The sequence below is a fragment of the Gekko japonicus genome, unplaced genomic scaffold (assembly GCF_001447785.1).
Source record: "Gekko japonicus isolate JY-2015 unplaced genomic scaffold, Gekko_japonicus_V1.1 scaffold1169, whole genome shotgun sequence".
Classification (NCBI taxonomy): domain Eukaryota; kingdom Metazoa; phylum Chordata; class Lepidosauria; order Squamata; family Gekkonidae; genus Gekko; species Gekko japonicus.
The window spans coordinates 496,854-516,313 of record NW_015164707.1 but is presented as its reverse complement, the minus strand read 5'-3'; the positions used below and the strand labels follow the sequence as shown (position 1 = coordinate 516,313).

The following is a 19,460-nucleotide window of genomic DNA, read 5'->3' as shown; positions in this document are numbered from 1 at the left end:
GCTTAGGTGCCGGGATGGGGGTGGGGGAGAAAGCAGCGAGGGGCGAGCAGCCCTCACTTAGGTGACTGAATGGGGGGGAAGAGTAGAGAGGGCTGAGAGGAAAGCTGCTCAGCCCTCGCTTCGGTGCCGGGATGGTTTTTTCAGGGGGGGAGGGGGGGGGGGGGGAGGCAAGGGGGGGAAGGCAAGGGGGTTGGAGGAGAGGGGGGAACCAGCAGGATGGGGGGGTACTTACCTCCTCCTGCTGCTTCCTCCTCTGCCTCCCCCCCGCGAGTATCGCGGGTCCGCCCCTTGTTTAAGCCTAAATCTCAGCTTGTACCAAACATAGCCGTCCCTTCCATTGCAGTCTTTTAACATTTAGTAATATCGGATATCAAGGCTTTGGAGAACTTAAGACTTCACAATGAACACAATCTGCTTTGGAGTCCGCAATGGCCGCTCAAGACGACACCGTAATTAATTAATATTAATTAAGTCTTTTCAGTTTGGCTGTGCGTTGATCACATCCTAGGAAGCGTTCAGCTCTTAGACAGAGCTGAGTGCCGGACAGGAACAGCTACCATTGTTGCCTCCTGCCTCTTCTGCTGATCCCTGGCCTTCCTGGTGTTTTGGGGCATCATGGCGAGCTGCGAAGCTGCTCCTGTGGCATCATCTTGGGCTTTTGCTGCTGTCCCTGAACAGTTTCTTTGACCCTGCACACTTCCATATTTCTCCAGGTGGAATTTTTGGGGGGAGCTTTCGCAAGAGGGTGTGCTGTTTCCAAGCATGATGCTGGGGTTCCTGAGCTTTCCTCTTTAAGCCAGTGCAAAGCAAGAACCTCCTTTTCTCCAGCCTAAAGAAGAAATTGCAGGGTGATAGTGGACACAGGTTTATCTGAAAGCTTTGCCTGCAGCCAATCCAGGGAGGAGGGAGGGAGAGACGGAGCTAAGCCCCACCTTCAAAGTGACAGAGCTAAATTCCCTCCCGCCCTCTAACAGGCTCTTTATTAAGTTCATAGTGGGAGAAGTTGGAACTGGCAAGATAAGAGTCATGTTTTATCAGCTCTTCTGTGCTGATGCAATGGTGGGGCGAGGACAGCGACAAGCAGGGAAGGAAGGACAAGTGGACCCTGCCCCTGTCTGCCCCCACCCGGCTTGCTGCTGCTGCTGCTGCTGCTGCTGCTGCTGCTGCTGCTGCTGCTGCTGCTTCCACCGCAGGGTGGCTCTTCCCACCCCTGCCCCATCCGCCCTGTGGAAACGGCCCTGCTACTGTTTTCTGGCTTTAACCTCATGCTGCTTCCTGGAATACTGCCAAAAATTACTTGAAGAGGCAGAAGCATTTTAAATGCTGGGTTGCATTCAATATGAGTTCAACTTTGTAACAGAAAAGAATGGAAAGTTGTTGAAACTCATTTCCTAAACATCATTGCTTCGTAGCTACCACTAAATGTAACCTGTCCCTGTGTCTTTTCAACAACCTGAGTAGTGTACACGTGTGAGAGAGATTAAGCATACCCATATGTAACTGTTGCTTCTGCCCCCCCCCCCACATTTGTCAAGTGGCAATCCCCGTGATTAACTTTTTCCCAGGAAAAAGGAATCCAGAGAACATCTTGCCATCTGTCAGTAAAATCCCCCTGCTTGATAACAGCAGGGTAGGTGCCCCAGCTGCAAGAAAGATGGCACAACCATCACATGAGATCTGCATATTTCTGATAAGACCAGGCCACCATCTCTTCCTGTTCAACAATCTGTATACTTTTTTGAGCTGCTCGAAATGTGATTTGCTAAGACAAAGAAACTTTCAGCCTAGAAAAAGAGGAAGTACAGCTCGAGAGGAACTGAATAAGTCTGCCTAAACCACGGAGTCACTCACCATTTTGCTTCTTTCCCCTTTGGTTCCGCCATCAAGCAAGTCTGAATCCCACTGTCTCAAGGAGCTCCTAGAGAGAGGATCCTATCATCAGTAGGCAATGGATGAGTTAGGTAAGTAACTTTTCAACCATGGGAAAACAGCAAGAAGTGAAAGCATAGAGCTGATGTACTCAGCTTTGTCAGGCTGCTGGGTGGGAGGGAGAAATACTAAGCATCTTATTGTAGGATTATTGACACTGTTTCCTGAAAGAGGGGCTGTACCTTTTAACAGCTGCATAAACAACTGGCACTTAACTAGTGCAGCTTTCTCCTATAATAGGGCAAAAATGTGTGTTGAATTCCTGCCAGACATGCAGACTTTGTTGGGAGGAAGGTGGCAGCTTTGTTTTGGTCACCTGTGCTTGGATTACTAGCATGGATACAAACAGCACAAGTAAATGAATTGCAGAGATGGAAAACTTATGAATACAAGTTTTTTATTCATTTGCAAGTAGTTGGTTAAGAGGGTATATGTTATAAATGCAACAATAGGTAATGAGCAGAAAGAGGAAAACTATTTAAATAGGATGGTGGGTCCTAGAAGTCATGAGTACAAACTGGATAGGGATAAGTTTTAGAACAGAACAAGGGTTTTAATTGTTAGATAAAATTCTGGAATGTTCTAGATGTAGCTGAATAAATACGGGAAATATTACACAATTTCTCTTTCAATATCAGTTTGATCTGCCGCAGTTATCTGCTGGTGATGTCATTTAGCTCCATGCCATGAAAAGCTTCAGTTGCCTATTTCCACATGTTAGAGGAACACCTATTAAAACTACAGACCTTGGGGGGGGGGGCGTTCATAACCGTGTTCAGCATAAAGCTCCCAGGTTGGTCCTGGCACAGGAGTGTGTGTGTGTGTGTGGGGGGGGTCAGTGAGGTTTGACTGGGAGGGAGGGTATATCACTTGATTTACAGGAGGAAGGTCCCCCCCCCATTTGGAGGCACTGATAAGCTGCAGTAATGCATGCAGTGCGTGTTGGGCAAGGATGTTTTAAATTGGGAGGGAGAAGGAAGCTTGTGTAAATTCTTGCCCAGTCAAATGGGGAAGGCCACCTTGTTTTCTGATTAGGCTCCAAAGGCAAAAATAGCAACCGCAGCAGATCTCTGAACTTCAAGCAGGCCTTCCATAGGACTAGGCAGGAGTTGGTGCAAACACCCTGCTCCCTTCCCCAGCCCAGACAAGACTGCAGACTTGTGGCTACCAGCCTGCCAAGTTGGAAGATATTCTCCTCCCAATTCAATTTCAATTTATTTCTACATTTCTACAGTCCTTAGACCAGTCATAGAAAAAGAAGTACACCTTTACAATATTTCAAGATACATCAGTGACACATTAAAAGCAAATTAAAATTTAATCTAATATCAAACAACTATATCTAACTAGCTACCTTAGAATTTCCGTGATCTGAGTATCACCATACAGAAACTGGCTACTTGGTGGGTAATTTTGGGGTTTCTATCAGATAGAAGAAACTCGAGTCTAGCTTTTTCGGAAAGACCCGGAATTCGTTCAGTCAGTGGAGTGATTTTATTACGCACCACCTTATAATATAGACATCTTAAAAACATTTGCTCTGTAGTCTCAACCTCCCTTAATGGGGAGGTACAAAGCCTTGCTGAAAAAGGAGTGTCCTTCTTGTGTTTTCCTTCAAGTACAGCAGAAGGGAGGGCAGAGCACCTTGCCAGAGTGAAGGCTCTTCTAGACCCTTTGACTGCAAGAGATGTTAAATAGTTGGCTGGACCCACAGTATTTCTGATAATTGCCCTCATCTTAATGTTTTGTATGCTGGAAAGATCAATTTGGCGTTCTATATCCTCAATTCTCTGCTTAACTAATATTTTTGCTTGGTCTGTTCCAAAAGATAAGAGCACCGGGGGAGGGGGGGCTATTTTCAGCAGATAGCTCTGAACAGACTTAGACCAATTTGATTGGAAATTGTCGCAGAGTATCAGAGGGAGTAAACCTTGTGGATTGTGATACCCCTTTAGCCAGGTATGTATTGATAGAATACAGACCCAGGCTTCAACTTTTAAACAGCCTGTCTCCAGTCTTACCCTGGCATTTGACACACATCTAGGGACCTGTAAGAACTTAGACTGACCTCTTTCTAGAGGTGCAAAATAGGAACTTGGTGGCCCCATAAATGACCCATATAACAGTTGGGCTAGCATCTTGAGTTTATATAATTTAAGGGCTGTGGGAATATATAACCCCCCTTGAGAGTAATGGAATTTTGCAATACTATTTGCAGATCTTTCTCCTTGTTCCACAGCATACTTACTATGTTGAAGTCTAGAATCCGTGGCCTGCAGAACTACCCCAAGATATTTAAAGTTATTAACTTGCTCGACCAGGACCAAATTTTTGGTCTATGCCCAAAAGCAACTATCTTGGTTTTCTGGTAGTTGATTGTAAGAGATTCTGTTTCACAGTATGAGGAGAGCTTCCCAAGAGCCCTCCTCAATCCTACAGGGCTTCTGGAGTGTAGCACTGTGTCATCAGCATATAATAACGCTGGTACTGTCCTATTGGCAAGTCTAGGGGGATGGAGTTCTGGAGTGTTAAGCCAGCTAGATAGATTGTTTATGTAAAAAATAACCAGTGCCGGGTCTAACAAGCAGCCTTGCCTGACACATCTGAAGGTCTGAATGGGTTCAGTAAGATATCCTTGTCTGCTGCATCAGACTCTCAGATAAGTTTGTTCATGTAATGCCCGTATAAGATATAGGAGTCTTCTATCAATAGTTGAATCTGATAATTTGTCCCAAAGTCGCATTCTGGATACGGAATCAAATGCAGATTTGAAATCAACAAAGGCTGCGTAAAGTGAAATTATTCCCTTAGATGAGTATTTCTCAATAAGGTGTTGGATAATTAAGCATTGATCTATTGTACATCTCCCTGCTCCCTGTTCTGCTGCTAAAATGTTTTCTTGTTCAAACCAGTCCAAACGTTTGTTCAAGAGATGCCTAACATATATCTTACTTATGATATTCAGCAGATTGGCCTATAATTTGATGGATCCTACCCTCTGTTACCTTTTTTATAAAACGGGACCACTATGGCCATTCCCCATGAATTTGGCATATGGCCTGTATCATCGATATATGTAAAAAGGAGGGCCAAAAAAGAGGCCCACAACTCCTTATTTTCTTTCACAAATTCAGGTGGGATACCATCGTAACCAGGGGCTTTAGCATTATTTAGTTGGTTTATGTGGGATTTAATCTCACCTGGGGTTACAGGAGGCCATTTGAGGGTATTTTCTAATGCTATTTGAGGGGAAGATTGAGAAGCATCCTTGTACAATTCTGTAAAAAAAAGAAACCCATTTATCTGATGGTATACAAGAGGATATTAAAGATTTGGGTCCCAAAAGTCTGCCTGTAATTAATTTCCAGAAAAGGGAAGGGTTTTTATCTTTTACTGCTATAATCAGTTTTCCCCATAGTTCTCTATTGTATTCTTTCTTGCAACTTTGTATCAGCAGTTTATAGTCTGTCTTTTGTGACAGCAGATTTGTTAGGGCTTCTCCTTTAGCCTGATCTTCTGATGTCCAATATTGCTGGTACCTCCATTTTAGATTTTTTTTTTGCTGTTACACATCTATGATTAAACCATGGTTTGGAGCAGTTATAGGATTTCTGGAACCTTTCATTATATGGATGAACGAGATATGGATTTAGCTTTTGTATAAAATTTTCATAAATGGATATGGGATTCGAATGGGTGAGATTTTCATAAACTTCTATGGGGTTTTGAATTGGCATTGAATGCCCTAGTGCTTGACAGGAGTTCATTAGACTACCTGAATTCAGAATTTCTTTTAAACATTGACCTAAAGTGCTATCCATAGAGGGCACCATAGTTTTATCCATATGCTGCTGCCTCTGGCCTTCCTGCGAGCCCCTATCAAATGGAACACAGCCACCGCCACACGAGAGGAGAGGGCTCTTCCTTGTGTCCTGGAATACTCTAGTTGGACAAATGCCAAATGTACCTAAGAAGCCTCTCATCTTAAGCAGCATTCGTGGGATAGTGGGTTGCCGAAATAGCAGGACCAGTCTTCTACTTCTGCTTGAGGGACGATTAGGAAGTCTTTCAATTTGTTCTAAATCAACCTCATCAGCCTCCAACTTCAATAGACAGCATAATGAGAAAATCACTTCTTGTCTACTGCCCCAGCGGCCTGCATTTACTGCAATTTGAGCAATTTCCAGGGCAACCTGAGAACTTTCCATATCAGAAAATTCTTAGAGGAGGACTGGTCTACAACTTCATCATTTAGAGTTGAAGGATGGCAAGAAGCAGCATCAAAGTCTCTCCTTGGCAGTAGCTTAGAACCAACCTCTCCTTTGGGTGAGTGTTCTGGCACTGCTAGATGTGGCATGCCTCCTAAATTTCTCTTAAGTAGATTTTCTAGACTAGACAGGTTGGCTGATATTTTGTTTAGTTGCTGGAAGATGGCTATGACTGTTTCAGCCATTAGAAGACACTGATCACTAATCAATTTGGTTAAGTCTGCTTTTGAGGTTTCTCTGTTTTCTCTTAATGCTGTAGAGTTTAAAGGACTTGAGTTCAAAGTAGGTTCCTGGTGGGAAGTAGCAGTCTCTCTCACACTCTCAGCAAAAACCTCATTATTCAGGAGTGGAAATTGCAGGGAACTAGAGGGATTCAGGTCTGAGGGCTCCAATACACGGAGCCTGTTTTCCAAAGGAGGAATCCCCTCCCACAGAGTGTCTTTTAAAAATCATCTATGCGAAGCTGCTTTGAGGATTTACTGTAAGATGTTACCAGAGAGCCAGAGTTCAAGTCATTTCTATTTCTTTTCTTAGTCATTTTGGTAGCAGTAAGACAGCACACAGTCTTTAGGTCTTTAAGACTCTTTAAGTCTTATCTATAAACAAAACAAACTATCTGAACTACAAGGCTACAGGGCTAACCTAATACACTAGTCTAACTTAGGGAGTAACTCCATGAGACAAATCAAATCCAAAAGATAAGAAAAAAACCTTAATGCCTTGAAGCTCCGCGAACAGCGTCTGTGCAGGACGCTGCCCCACCGGAAGTATCTCCTTGCTCACCGGTTTCCAAAGCAGATTAAGCAGCAAGAAGCCTATTCTCCTCCCAAATAGGTAGTGACAACCACCAGTAAACCCTTGCACCTGTCAGACTCCTGAGTCAATTAGTTCTCAACAGCAGTCATTCATAAGAATTAAAGTTTATTGAGATCTTTATGGCATTCAGGTATCTTAACTGTTTCGTGTTAGAACTGAGGATAAAGCGCGCGAAGCTAATAGATATACAGAATTCAAGGGGGACCAAAATGGCTCAGGGACAATCAGACGACAGGTAGGAGCCCGCCAAGCTAACGGGCCAGCTTTCTCAAGAGAAAGAAGACACCAGGCACTCAAGGCTATATGGCTCGGCTTACAGGGAGAGATAACCAAAACAAGAGAAAGCAGAAATGAAAGTAAACATTCCATAGTTACCCCACCCCCCACTCTCATGGCAGCCAGGGTAGCACAAAGGCCTGGCTGACAGCACCATACCTCCATGGTACAGTTGCCAGTCTCCAGGTGGGGCTTGGTGATTTCTCAGGGTTACTACTGATCTCCAAACTTCCCCTGAAGAAAATGGCTACTTTGGAGGGTGGGCTATGTCCCCTCCCTAAGCCCCTCCGTCCCCAGGCTCCAATCCCAAATCTCAAAGAATCTCCCAGCCTGGAGTTGACAACCCTTCCCCATAGTGATATGTTGCAGCAGAACCTTAAATGTTGGGGGAGAGGGAATGAGAGAGTCCAGTAGAGAAATATCGTGTGGAACATGAGATGCAAAGCTGAAGGCAGAAAACTTCCACAAAGCCAACTGAAGGAAGATTTGTACCTTTATCCTCTATCCGGTCACTCCAGAAACAATGTGTGGTTTGGGCGGAGCAGACAAACTTCAGTACAAGACAACTGTTGCTGACAAATTAGGGTGAATTTGTGGGTTGTGCGTAATCTGGAAGACTTGAAAAATGTAAATGAGGTGGTTTTGCTGACAGGAACTGGATTACAGTATATAAAAATGTGGGTGTGAGTGTGCATTCTCTCTTGTATGACTCACTCCACACCTCTGTTTTGCAATGAGAAAAAGCCACAAGGTATCTTAACCACGTCTCTCAAAATGGAAAGGATCAGCAGAAACACACTCACAAAGCTTGTGGCAGGAGACTTTGTCCAGGCCACTGGAAAAAGCTGTCATTAGGAAGAGATTTTTAAAGGCTACTGACATAGCAGTTTAGGTGCCTGATGAAAAAAATAGGCTAAGATGGCTTGCTTTTCTTTGGGAGGAGTCACAATTAACACAGGTTAGTCTCTGGAAAGAAGATATACTAACATTGGACAGAGTAGAAGAACGCCTTTGTGACTAAAGGAAACCTCCACATTCAGAGACGGTAAGCCCCTGAATACAAGTGTCAGGAGGGAATATCGCAGAAAACCTTGATCTTTACATTAGGGTTGCCAGGTCTTGCAACCCCCAAATCTTGCTTCCACTCTGTAGGGCTGGGGGGCTGTTTTTGAAGAAAATGAAGCAAAAAAACCATTGCAGCAATAGTGTGATGCAGGCTGGGGGTGGAGGGAGGGCTGGGGGTGGAGACAAGGGGGCATGCATGTGATGTTGCTGATGTCACTGCATCACTTCCAGGTAAAGCCATAGAATTTCCAGCGATTCCTAGAGCTACCCGATGTCACTAACAGGTTTTACCCAAAAGTGATATAGCAACATCATCTGGTTTTTATTTTATTTTTGTTCCACTGCTGCTCAGTGGCAGAAGGCAACAGGGATTGCTTATGGGAAGCCTCCTGCCTTAGCAGCCATAGCAGGAGGCCTGGTAAGCCTAGCAGGGCAGTATTTCTAGGCCAAACCCGGGGGGGGGGGGGAAATGTCAGCTGAATCCTAGACTGGCATGATGTCACTTCTTGGTCTGGAAATGATGTTGTGCCGTAGGCCATGGCAAACCCCCCCCCCCCGGGCATGTTCCCTTCTCCCCAGAATCCTGCTGGGCACCAACGCTAGACTCCGTGTCCTGTTGTTGGCCCTCTGGAGTAACTGTTTGGCCACTAGACAGGATGCTAGACTAGATGGATTGCTGCTCTGATCCAGCAAGGCTTTTCTGACATTATTGCAACAATTATATGTTGATCAGTGCAAGAAAGATGTCAAGCAGAGAGACTATAATTATTAAACTTTTGTCCTATTCAATTATTTAAAAATATTATTAATAGTACAACTTGCAACTAAACTGTTCCCAGAAGCAATGTAACAGCCTGCCCTTAGCCTTCAGGATGGGAGCAAAAGTATAATGCCATACTAAGGAGAGTTATGCCTTTCCAAACCCATTGACTTCAATATATGAAATTATGTGGGTGTAAATCTGCTTAGGATAGCATTGGTAGAGTCTGAGTCTGGGGGCCACCTGGAAAAAATCTGTGAGTTGCTTTTAGGCTCTCTGTTTTTTATGTTGTAGTGCAGGGGTCCCTAACGTGGTGCTAGTGGGCACCATGGTGCCTGCGGACTATTGAGGTTAACTGGTTGTCAGGATGCACAGCCAAACAAAGAAGTACATGCTTGTCATAAGGTTATACTTTAATGTAAGAGCTATAGAGGCAGTAACATCAGTACTGTTAGGAATGGCTACTTTCCTACATAAAGGGATGTGGGGCATTCGTACGCACACACCCCGCACACACTCATAGGCCAATCGGCCTGACTCCTGCGCAGGGGAAATGGGGCCCCAGGCCGTTATAGCCAAAGCTGGGAATCGAAACCGATCCCACGGATAATACATGGGGAGATGCTACATAGACAGCTAGCTAGCACGGTCATAGATAAGGAGGACAAAGGAATGCGGCATCAGTTGGTACACAGGTCAAGCAGCTGCACTCTCACCCATAAACATCATGGTGGCATAGCTGACATTCTGCCCACCCAAAAACCAGCCCCTCCCGGGCATTCCGGGAGGTCTCCAGCCCCGTCCGGGAGGTCTCCCGGTTAGTCCGGGAGGGGTCCCAGCTTGGGCCTCACCATTGGTGCTGGGGGAAGGGGGGGAGGCTTACCTGTGGCTGCTTCCTCCTCCTCCTCCTCCGCATGGAGCTCCCCCCCGTGAGTATCACGGGTTCTCCTTCTTGTACGTTCTAATCTTTTAGACTCAATTTTATTCAATCTTTTGGGCCATTCAGACGCCCTGCTGATGTATCGTCTTCTTGATGACTCATTACCTGAAATAACTGAAAAAGTAGCCCAATTTTTAAGTTTGGTAAACAAGGACTGATTGAAAATTGTTCAACTGCTTATATTTAAATGATCCTCTATATTTGCTTACTGTCTGTATGGATAACTTGATATATGCCAATAAAGGCTTTTTGTATTGTATTGTACTTGTAGTCAGATGGGAGATGCAGAAAACAAAAGGGGAATAGACAGAATTCACAAAACACGGAATTCACAATATATATTGGCTTTGTTCAGATGCTTTGTTGGCAGAATTGGAACTAACCTCGGAGAGTTTGAGTGAAGTTGACGCAACCCCCCCAAAGGTTTGCTTTCTTCTGGAACATGACAACAAGGATAAACGAGCATCAACGGTATCACAGACCCATGTTGAGCAGAACAAGAAACTGATTACCCCAGAAACCAAAAAGGTATTATCCTTTAACTTCCTCCTTAGCAAGAAGTACAGGTTCCATGTTATGGAAGGCTGAGGTTTCTGAAGATGAAACTTGTCCCCTGCAGCAAATTTATTTTGCTCGATCATCTACTGCAGTCTATAATGATTACATTTTTCATTAGTGCTTTATAATGTTTATCCTAAGAAGTGATGAAAAGCAAAACGTAGCAGAAGAATGAAAAGGTCTATTGTAGGATTAAGTTGGAAAAGATCTGTGTGAGGACCGCACAGAGCAGTGGACTTTTAAACAATAGTTTGTAGAACTGTAACTGAGTAGGTGAACTAGGGCTGCCAACTCCAGGCTGGGAGGTTCATGGAGATTTGGGGGTGGAGCCTGGGAAGGGGGGGTTAGGAAGGGGAGGGGCCTCATTTGGATAGAATAGCACGGAGTCCACCATCCGCAGTAGCCCTGTTCTCCAGAGGAACCCGTCTGTGTCGTCTGGAGACCCATTGTGATCCCAGGAGATTTCCAGGCCTCACCCAGAGGCTGGGCATTCCAGTGACGGACTGGAAAAGATTCTGTCTGAGACCCCAGGGAGCTACTCAGCAGTACAGGGCTACATGAGCAATACAGTGCCACTGTTCCCACCCAGTAGAAGACTTCTCCTTACATTGCATATCTCTTAACTTATATCAGGCCTCTCAAATCAGAGACTGTTACACAGCAAAGGGCACGTCATGATTACCCTAATCCCATGTTGCAACAGTACAGCTGTCCACCTTTTTCTCCTCTTTGCTGCGGAGTGTATCTGAACACTTGTCCACTGAAGGAGGCAGAAGAGGGGAGAATATGGGGCTGCTGTGAAAAACTGTGGGCATCTAAGGTACCTCCCTTTACTCCAGAAGGAACGGAATCGCAACACAAGTGAGGGCTGCTCAAGAGCTACAGAGGAACAGCTAACCCTCATGGGGCAGTTCACCTTTTAAAGAAAATGAATTTACTCATGCAGGATCATCAGAAATATAAGCAGAGACCTGCAAGACATTTGTCTACTGCTGCCAGGAGGGAAGTACCTAGCAGAGGTGGGCACTGATTGCTGGCAATGTTTGGGTTGGGACAAGCTGCCATCTCTGGCCACCGTCTTCTTTTACTCCTGGCAGCCGAAAGGAGGAAGTGGTGGGAAGCAGGGGGCAGAGAATGAAGAGAGGAACGGAGCCAGACAGTTCTGTTGCTCATTGCCCAACTTCTGTGGCCACTCTCTTCTTCCCCGCTTAGCCATGAGCAGCAGCAGCAGGAGGTGGTGGTAGTGGGAGAGGGGCTTGGGAAAGGGGGGATGGGGTGGTAGCCACCCACTGCCTTTGGCCACCTTTGTTTTTTCTGTTCCAGCAGTCTCCCCTGCCCACACTGCCAAATATCTTATGTTCCCTCTAAGCTGAGTTAGTGTGAACTAGCTCACAGGTTTTTAGCCTCTGGCTCACACATTTTTGTCTTAGTTCAGGAAGGAGGGCTCCAGAGCAGACTAAGTTATGCAGTGGCCAAATGGCTGGCTCACAGTTTTAATGCCAGTAGCTCACAAAGTAGAATTTTTGCTCACAAGACTCCACAGCTTAGAGGGAGCATTGCTTAGGGGTTGCTTGTTATCTCCCAAAATAGCAGCTGCAATCATACAGTCACAAGCTATTTCTTTTTTCTCCTTCCGTTTGGAATGTTTAAATCCCTGTCCCATTCTCCTCTGCCCCTGTCACGGACGCTGACCCCTCCAGGTACAGAGTCGTGGTTCAAAGAACAGATAACAAAGCACTTTTACAAAAATACTGAAGGAATTCTAATTAATCCCTCCAGATTACAAAGGTAGTTCTGCCACCAGTTCCCAACAGGTCTGGAGGAAAATGACCAAAGTCTCAAGGCTGTAGAGAACTTAACACAAAGGTCAGTCTTGCAGAGTAAAATACAGACTGAGCTAAGACAAAAGGTTGGTAGTAGTAACAGCTTACGGTCCAAGCAATAGATTTAGCCTTTGAGGTCCAAGAAGTCCAAAACCAAGACAAAGTAAAAATAAAAATTCTTTATTAAGTAATTGTGCAAGTTTAAGTAAAACACAAGACTTTAGGCAGTGAAGGAAAAATAACAAACACTGAGCTTCACCAGCATAGCTAATACTACAAGCAGTTGCAAAGGTTACCCGTTTCAGGTTCAAAAGTACAAGAGTCCAAGATGACAAAGATAGTCCAAACAAATAGCCCATCCGGGTGTTATCAACGCATGATGCCAATAGTGGGGTTGCTTCGGAGTATTGACCAGACCAGGCCCAACACCCCAGCAATCCTAATAGTCACTGACTAAAGGCTTACTTTATAGGAATTGAGGTCTCTGAGCAGCCTAGGCCTTTGACCACTCACAGACCTGCAAAGTGATGTCAACTTCGCTCGTAACCAGGATGACAATGATAGTCCATAATACTTATTTGTGAGCTGAGAGAATCGAAACCTAAATACAACTGTAAAGGTTCGTTACTCCCTGCACACAGGTGCTAAGTATTCTGGAATGCACTAATTGGCTAATTGCTCACGGGCCGGTACTGAAGAGCACAGGCAGCTGTGAACCCTCAAGGACACTGAGCGTCTCCTTATCTCTGTCTCTAGGGAAAATTCCATGCACCTCTTAGCTTCTCATAAGCACACTCTGTGAGGCAGTTTAGTGCCTTACCAGGCTCGAAGCCTGAACCAAAGAATTTCAAGCAACCTTTTAAACAAGAAAGCAAAAATAGTGTCTGACTTTCGTTAGAGCCCCCCATTTTTAGATTTTTTTGGCAAACTTGGGGTTTCCCCCCAGGTTTGCAGAAATATCCCACCTATCAGAACATGGCCCTATTTTGAGGATTTTTTGATCCACATTATGACACCATTGCTCAGAATTAGATATATCACTGGATAGCAGCATCTGTACAAATGGTTCTGTAAGGATACAGTGTTCTCACTGGACAGCTGTTTTGTGTGTGTGTGTATCCCCAGGTGCAACCAGCACTGAACAGTCAATGTCATGGAGAAGATGCAGGCAACATATACAGGTAAGAAGGCACAGCAGCCCTCACAGAGCCCTGTCCCCTTTTGTTCCTTCCACTGCCCTCCCCAGTGGGGTATTGGACATGACTGCAACTTATATGAAAATGTAATATCACGTGCTCTTTTTTTAATTACATACCTGGGAAAACAAAGATAGTTTTGCATTGAGCAAATAACATATTGGAGTTTACTCAGAATTAAGCCAAAGGTGAATACATACAGCCACCAGCCAGTGATTCATACAGTTACAAGGCAAAGCATATCCCAATTAATATGTAGCACAATTACTTCTGAAAATGCATATAGATTGTGTTCCATAGAAGAGCTCCAGCTGAACATACCTGTAGCAGAAATGTTTTAACTTGATCATGTCTCCAATTCCAAAGGGAATTAGACTTCTGACCTCTAGGGCTGTGGTTAGGAGCGTGGGAGAACCAGGTTTGATTCCCCACTCCTCCACGTGCAGCTGCTGGTGTGACCTTGGGTCAGTTACAAGTTCTTTCAGAGCTTATTCTCTCACAAGCAGGCCTCAAAAGAGCTCTCTCAGACCCACCTGCCTCACAGGGTGTCTGTTGTGGGGAGGGGAAGGGAAAGGAGATTATAATCCACTCTGAGACTCCTTTGGGTAGTGAAGGACGGGGTATAAATCCAATCTCGTCTTCTCTCAATTCCTCTGATGTTTTATTTTTACTCAATGGCAACTGCAAAATTGCCTCCTAGATTACTAGTTAATTTTTGCTAAATTAAGAGAACATTTTTGAGATTAGACAAGTATATTTGCTGACTCCATTTTGTTTCAGTGAGATTTAGAAGTGACACTGCCCTATTCACATGCCACAGTGAGTGGATGTACAGCTTAGATGTATATGTGTACAGCTGTTTGTCAGAAAGAGCCAACATGCATTCACTTTACAAATGAAGCGGGGGGAGACCAGTATCTGGCTCAATGTGGGGTTTTAATCATACGGTCAGTTGTACATGCCTTGAATGTAGCATAAGAATTAATCAACACATGTATGAAGAAAAATCAGATGTATACTGTACATGGATTGTATGCACATTCAAGGTAACTTATGAATAGGGATACTGTTGCTTAAGTTTAGAAATATTTATTCTTGATAGTTATAATGGGTTTTTGTTAGAATGGAACAGATGAGGTGTTTAAAGTTCTCCTAGTTGTTACAAACTTGACCCACGCAACAACTTCAGTATTGTTTGTGTGAAACTCACACTTGCAGCTGATGTAAGAATATAAAATCTCCTGCCAACCCAGCAGTCCGAAAGCCCCTCGGGGCAATTAGGTAAATGGGTACCTCTCCGTAAGATGACAGGGGGGTACCCCTCCCTCGAAATTGGGCTCCAGCTGAGCGAGGTATCAAGAAGCGGCGGCAACACGGCGGCGGTCAGCACGGAGGAGATGAAGAGAGGCAGCGGCATCCCAAGGAGGCGGTTGGCTCGGCAGCTGATGACGTGGCCAGCAGGAGGATGTCTGGAGCCGCAAGGACACTGTGACGCCCACCGCGGCTGCGCACCAGGGCCTTTAACCAACAGCCCCCGAGAGGAGTCGCCAGAGAGCCGAAAAGAACAGCGGAGGCCGCGGAAAATGCACTGGAGAGAACTGGAAGAAGTCGCCCACTTGCCGGATAAACGAACGATCGGAGCCGGGAGGGTACCTGGTAGGGCTCCCCCCACCCCAGACGTACTGTGGCCATAGTTAGGGTTTCTGCATAGGTCTCTGCACCATGCACCATGTAAGCCACTCAGAGCCCTTCGGGGCTGAGCGGTGTACAAATTGAAAGTATAAATTAATTAATTAATTAATTAAAAGGATAGCACATTTAGCTCCCCCTATCACCAAGTATGGAATCAGATCATGACCAAGTTAAAATTAGATTCCCTCCACTTTTCAGTAGTGTGAATAGGCTGGTGATTGCTTGTTGCTTGGGTGGCCAAGAACATTTGTTGGATTTACCTGTAGAGAGGAACGAAGGCTGGTTGGAATGACCATAGTACATGCACAGCTTCATTAAATTTCCCCCTTTTTCTAGTAGTCTGATTTTTAGCTAGGGTTGCCAGACATCCCCTTGTGGGGGGGGGTTCCCCCACTGCCAGGCCCCACCTCTCCACCGCTTTTCAGCTGGCCAACGGGGGGGACTTACCCCCCCACAAAAAAAGAGAGGAACACCCGACATTTTAGTGACATGCCTATGTGATTTCAACATGACCCCGAAGTGACATGGGGATATTGGGGCAATGGTCTGGTTTTGGGGCAAAAAACTCTTATGGTAGAAGTTAATTCTACTATAGAGTTTTTGCCCAAAAATCAGAGTGTTGCCCCAGTGTGCCTACGTCACTTCTGTGGGCATGTGGCTGAATCGTCAGATGAAACTCCCTGCTCGCAGTAAGCCCACTCCCCATCCCCCCACTGGCTGCCAGAAGAAACCTAACAACTCTCTCATTAGGTAATAAGTTCATTTTGGCACATTAAAATGTAGGCCAGGGGTGGGGGGAGTCTGTCAGAAGCTGAATCTCTTGCTTCCCCCACTGATCAACAACAACAGCAAGGAACACTGTAAGTCTTCCCTCATTTTCCATAGGGATCAAAATTTGTATTTTGATTATCTTCATTTCAGAACTATTGATTGATATGTCCTGAATCATGGAAAATGATGAGCCCTTTTGAGTCTCTTGAAAGTGTGTATGGATAGATTGATTGACTTACATATGGCATGGTTCTTCAGAACAAGAAATATACTATTAATTTTAATGGGATATTCTCAAAATAATAAATACATATATTCCAAGTCAGGGATACCCTGAGCTGGAAATTACTCACTAGTGTTTCTAAGAACCCCCCCCAGCAATTCAACATGAAGCATAAGTTCTGGACCCCAAAGTAGCCACAAACTGGTGGTGGGAGCACAGTATAATTTAATACTTATAACCCACAGTGTCAATTTTATGCCAGTATTTAGCCAGGTAATGGTCTTAAGTTCACTTCAGATAAATAAATACAGCTAAAGGAGGGGTAGTTATGAGACAACTTTGTTACAATCTGACCTGTTTCCTTACTATCAGAAAGTCTGTTTGGTCTCTGTCAGAACATCAGAACATCCCTTTAATACAGTTTGCAAGGGATTCTCTACTGTTACTAGTTTGACACTAGCATTAGACCCATTGTACATGATAAGCAAGCACCATGGTACATGGAGTTTGTGTGCTCTTCTGACCAGCACCATCTAGTGGTCCCCGGCCTGAAAGATGTCCGCCTTGCCATGACTAGGGCCAGGGCTTTTTCAGTCCTGGCTCCGGTCTGGTGGAACATGCTCCCAGTTGAGATCAGACCCCTGCAGGATTTATTGCAATTCCACAGGGCCTGTAAAATGGAGCTTTTCTACCAGGCCTACGGTTGAGGTGGCGGATGTCATATAACATTGGCCTCCCCTGCCTTCATCAGCTCCTTGGCTTTTCTTTACCAACTGGCGCGAGGAGCAGCTGAACATATTATTGGAGGGATCCACCGCTCCACCTGGTATGAGCTCAGCACAGATTGGAGGAGTCAAACCGCTGAGTCACCCATCATTTATTTTAAATTATTTATTTAAATTTTAATCCTGTTTGTATTAATTCTTAATGTTGATATCTTTTACGGAATTGTTCTGTTGTTTTTACGTTCTGTTGTAAGCCACTCTGAGCCCACTTGCAGGGTAGAGTGGGGTAGAAGCTACAAAAAATTAATTAAATAAATAGTTGCGATACAGCTGGCTTTGCATTAATGCACCACCAAATATACAGAGGTATGGAGAAGTTACTTTAGATTACAAGAATACTCAGTGGTGAGCTTTTGAGGCTCCTAATAGTTTGTAAATAACAGAGTTTGAGAACTCTATTTGAGCTTGTGCCTGGCAGTAAGGCTTTTGATAAGGTTCCACATAATATTCTTGTTGACAAATTGGAAAAATGTGGTTTGGATCCTATGACTATTAGGTGGATCTGTAACTGGTTGACAGATCGCACCCAAAGAGTGCTTGTGAATGGTTCCTCATCTTCTTGAATAGGAGTGACTAGTGGAGTGCCTCAAGGATCTGTTCTAAGACCTGTTTTGTTCAACATCTTTATTAATGATTTTGATGAAGGGATAGAGGGAATGCTTATTAAATTTGCAGATGATACTAAATTGGAAGGGGTAGCAAATATGGTAGAAGACAGAATCAGGATACAGGATGATCTTGACAGGTATCAGACCCCTGGAGAAATCAGTTCCCAACAACAGTCATTCAAAAGAATATAAAGTTTATTGAGACATTGATAGGATCCAGACTCTAGATGTTCTGTGTTAGAACTAAGGAAAAGTGTGTGAAGCACCTAAATCAAGCAGGACCCTAATGGCCCAGGGCCAATCACACCTAAGCATGAGGCCTGTCAAAATAACTGCTCAGCATTCCCAGGGGAAAGAAGACACCAGGCTTTGCTGAGGCTCAAGGTTACTTGCTTAGGCCAACTAAGATAACAAGAGCAACATAGAAGAGGCTAAAAGCAAAAGTAGACATTCTTTACACTCCCCTTAGTCTCTATGGCAACCAAGTCCAGAAAAGCGGGCACAAGGTTGACAACAGGCTGATAAACTGGGCTAAAACAAATAAAATGAATTTCAATGGAGATAAATGTAATGTTCTGCATATAGGTAGGAGAAATCAAATGCATAATTATAGGTTGGGGGAGACTTTTCTTGGCAGTAGTCAGGCCCGACGCTTCCATTAGGCAAGGTAAGGCAGTTGCCTAACGGCGAAAGTGTAGAAGGGTGCCGGAATGGCCTGCTGCCCTGCCCCCTTTCCCCCCATCAAAAGCCCTGCTCTGCTCCATTGGCCCTTGGCCTGCCGCCCGGCCAAGGTTGTCGACGCAATTTGGCATCCTTTCCTCACTTGGTGAGGCAGACTCAGCATGGGTTCTGTAAGGGAAGATCTTGTCTCACTAACTTGTTAGTATTCTTTGAGGGGGTGAACAAACATGTGAACAAGGGGGATCCAATAGATATTGTTTACCTTGACTTCCAGAAAGCTTTTGATAAAGTTCCTCATCAAAGGATCCTAAGTAAGCTCAAAAATCATGGGATATGGATGAAAAACTGGCTAATTAATAGAAAACAGAGAGTGAGTATAAATGGGCAATTTTCTCAGTGGAGGGTGGTAAGCAGTGGAGTACCGCAGGGATCAGTACTTGGTCCACTGCTTTTTAACTTGTTCATTAATGATTTGGAGTTGGGAGTAAGCAGTGAAGTGGCTAAATTTGCGGATGATACGAAGTTGTTCAGGGTGGTGAAAACCAGTGAGGATTGTGAGGCACTCCAAGGGGATGTGTCAAGGATGGGCGAGTGGGCGTCAACATGGCAAATGGGGTTCAATGTGGCCAAGTGCAAGGTGATGCACATTGGAGCCAAAAATTCTAAATATAAATACACATTGATGGGGTCTGAACTGACAGAGACTGATCAAGAGAGAGATCTTGGAGTTGTAGTAGATAACTCACTGAAAATGTCGAGACAATGTGTGACTGCAATAAAAAAGGCCAATGCTATGCTGGGGATTATTAGGAAGGGTATTGAAAACAGATCAGCCAATATAATAATGCCCCTATATAAATCAATGGTGTGACCTCATTTGGAATACTGTGTGCAGTTCTGGTCACCACACCTTAAAAAGGATATTATAGCTTTGGAAAAAGTGCAGAAAAGGGCAACTCGAATGATAAAAGGGTTGGAACACTTTCCCTATGAGGAAAGGTTAAAGCGCTTAGGGCTCTGTTTGAAAACTGGTAGGCACACCAGAAGGTAGGGGGGGCACCAGAAGGTA

The 19,460-nt window shown here is 44.7% G+C and overlaps 1 protein-coding gene across 1 annotated transcript in view; it reads left to right on the top strand.

Moving 5' to 3' along the window:
• The first annotated feature begins 1,838 nt into the window (after positions 1–1,838).
• LPXN (leupaxin) overlaps positions 1,839–19,460 on the top strand; it is a 50,325-nt gene continuing 32,703 nt past the window's right edge. The window contains exons 1-3 of the mRNA XM_015409526.1: positions 1,839–1,961; positions 10,410–10,582; positions 13,561–13,616. Coding sequence (XP_015265012.1) covers positions 1,949–1,961; positions 10,410–10,582; positions 13,561–13,616 — 242 coding nt within the window. The 5' untranslated portion in view covers positions 1,839–1,948. The remainder of the gene's footprint in view (positions 1,962–10,409; positions 10,583–13,560; positions 13,617–19,460) is intronic.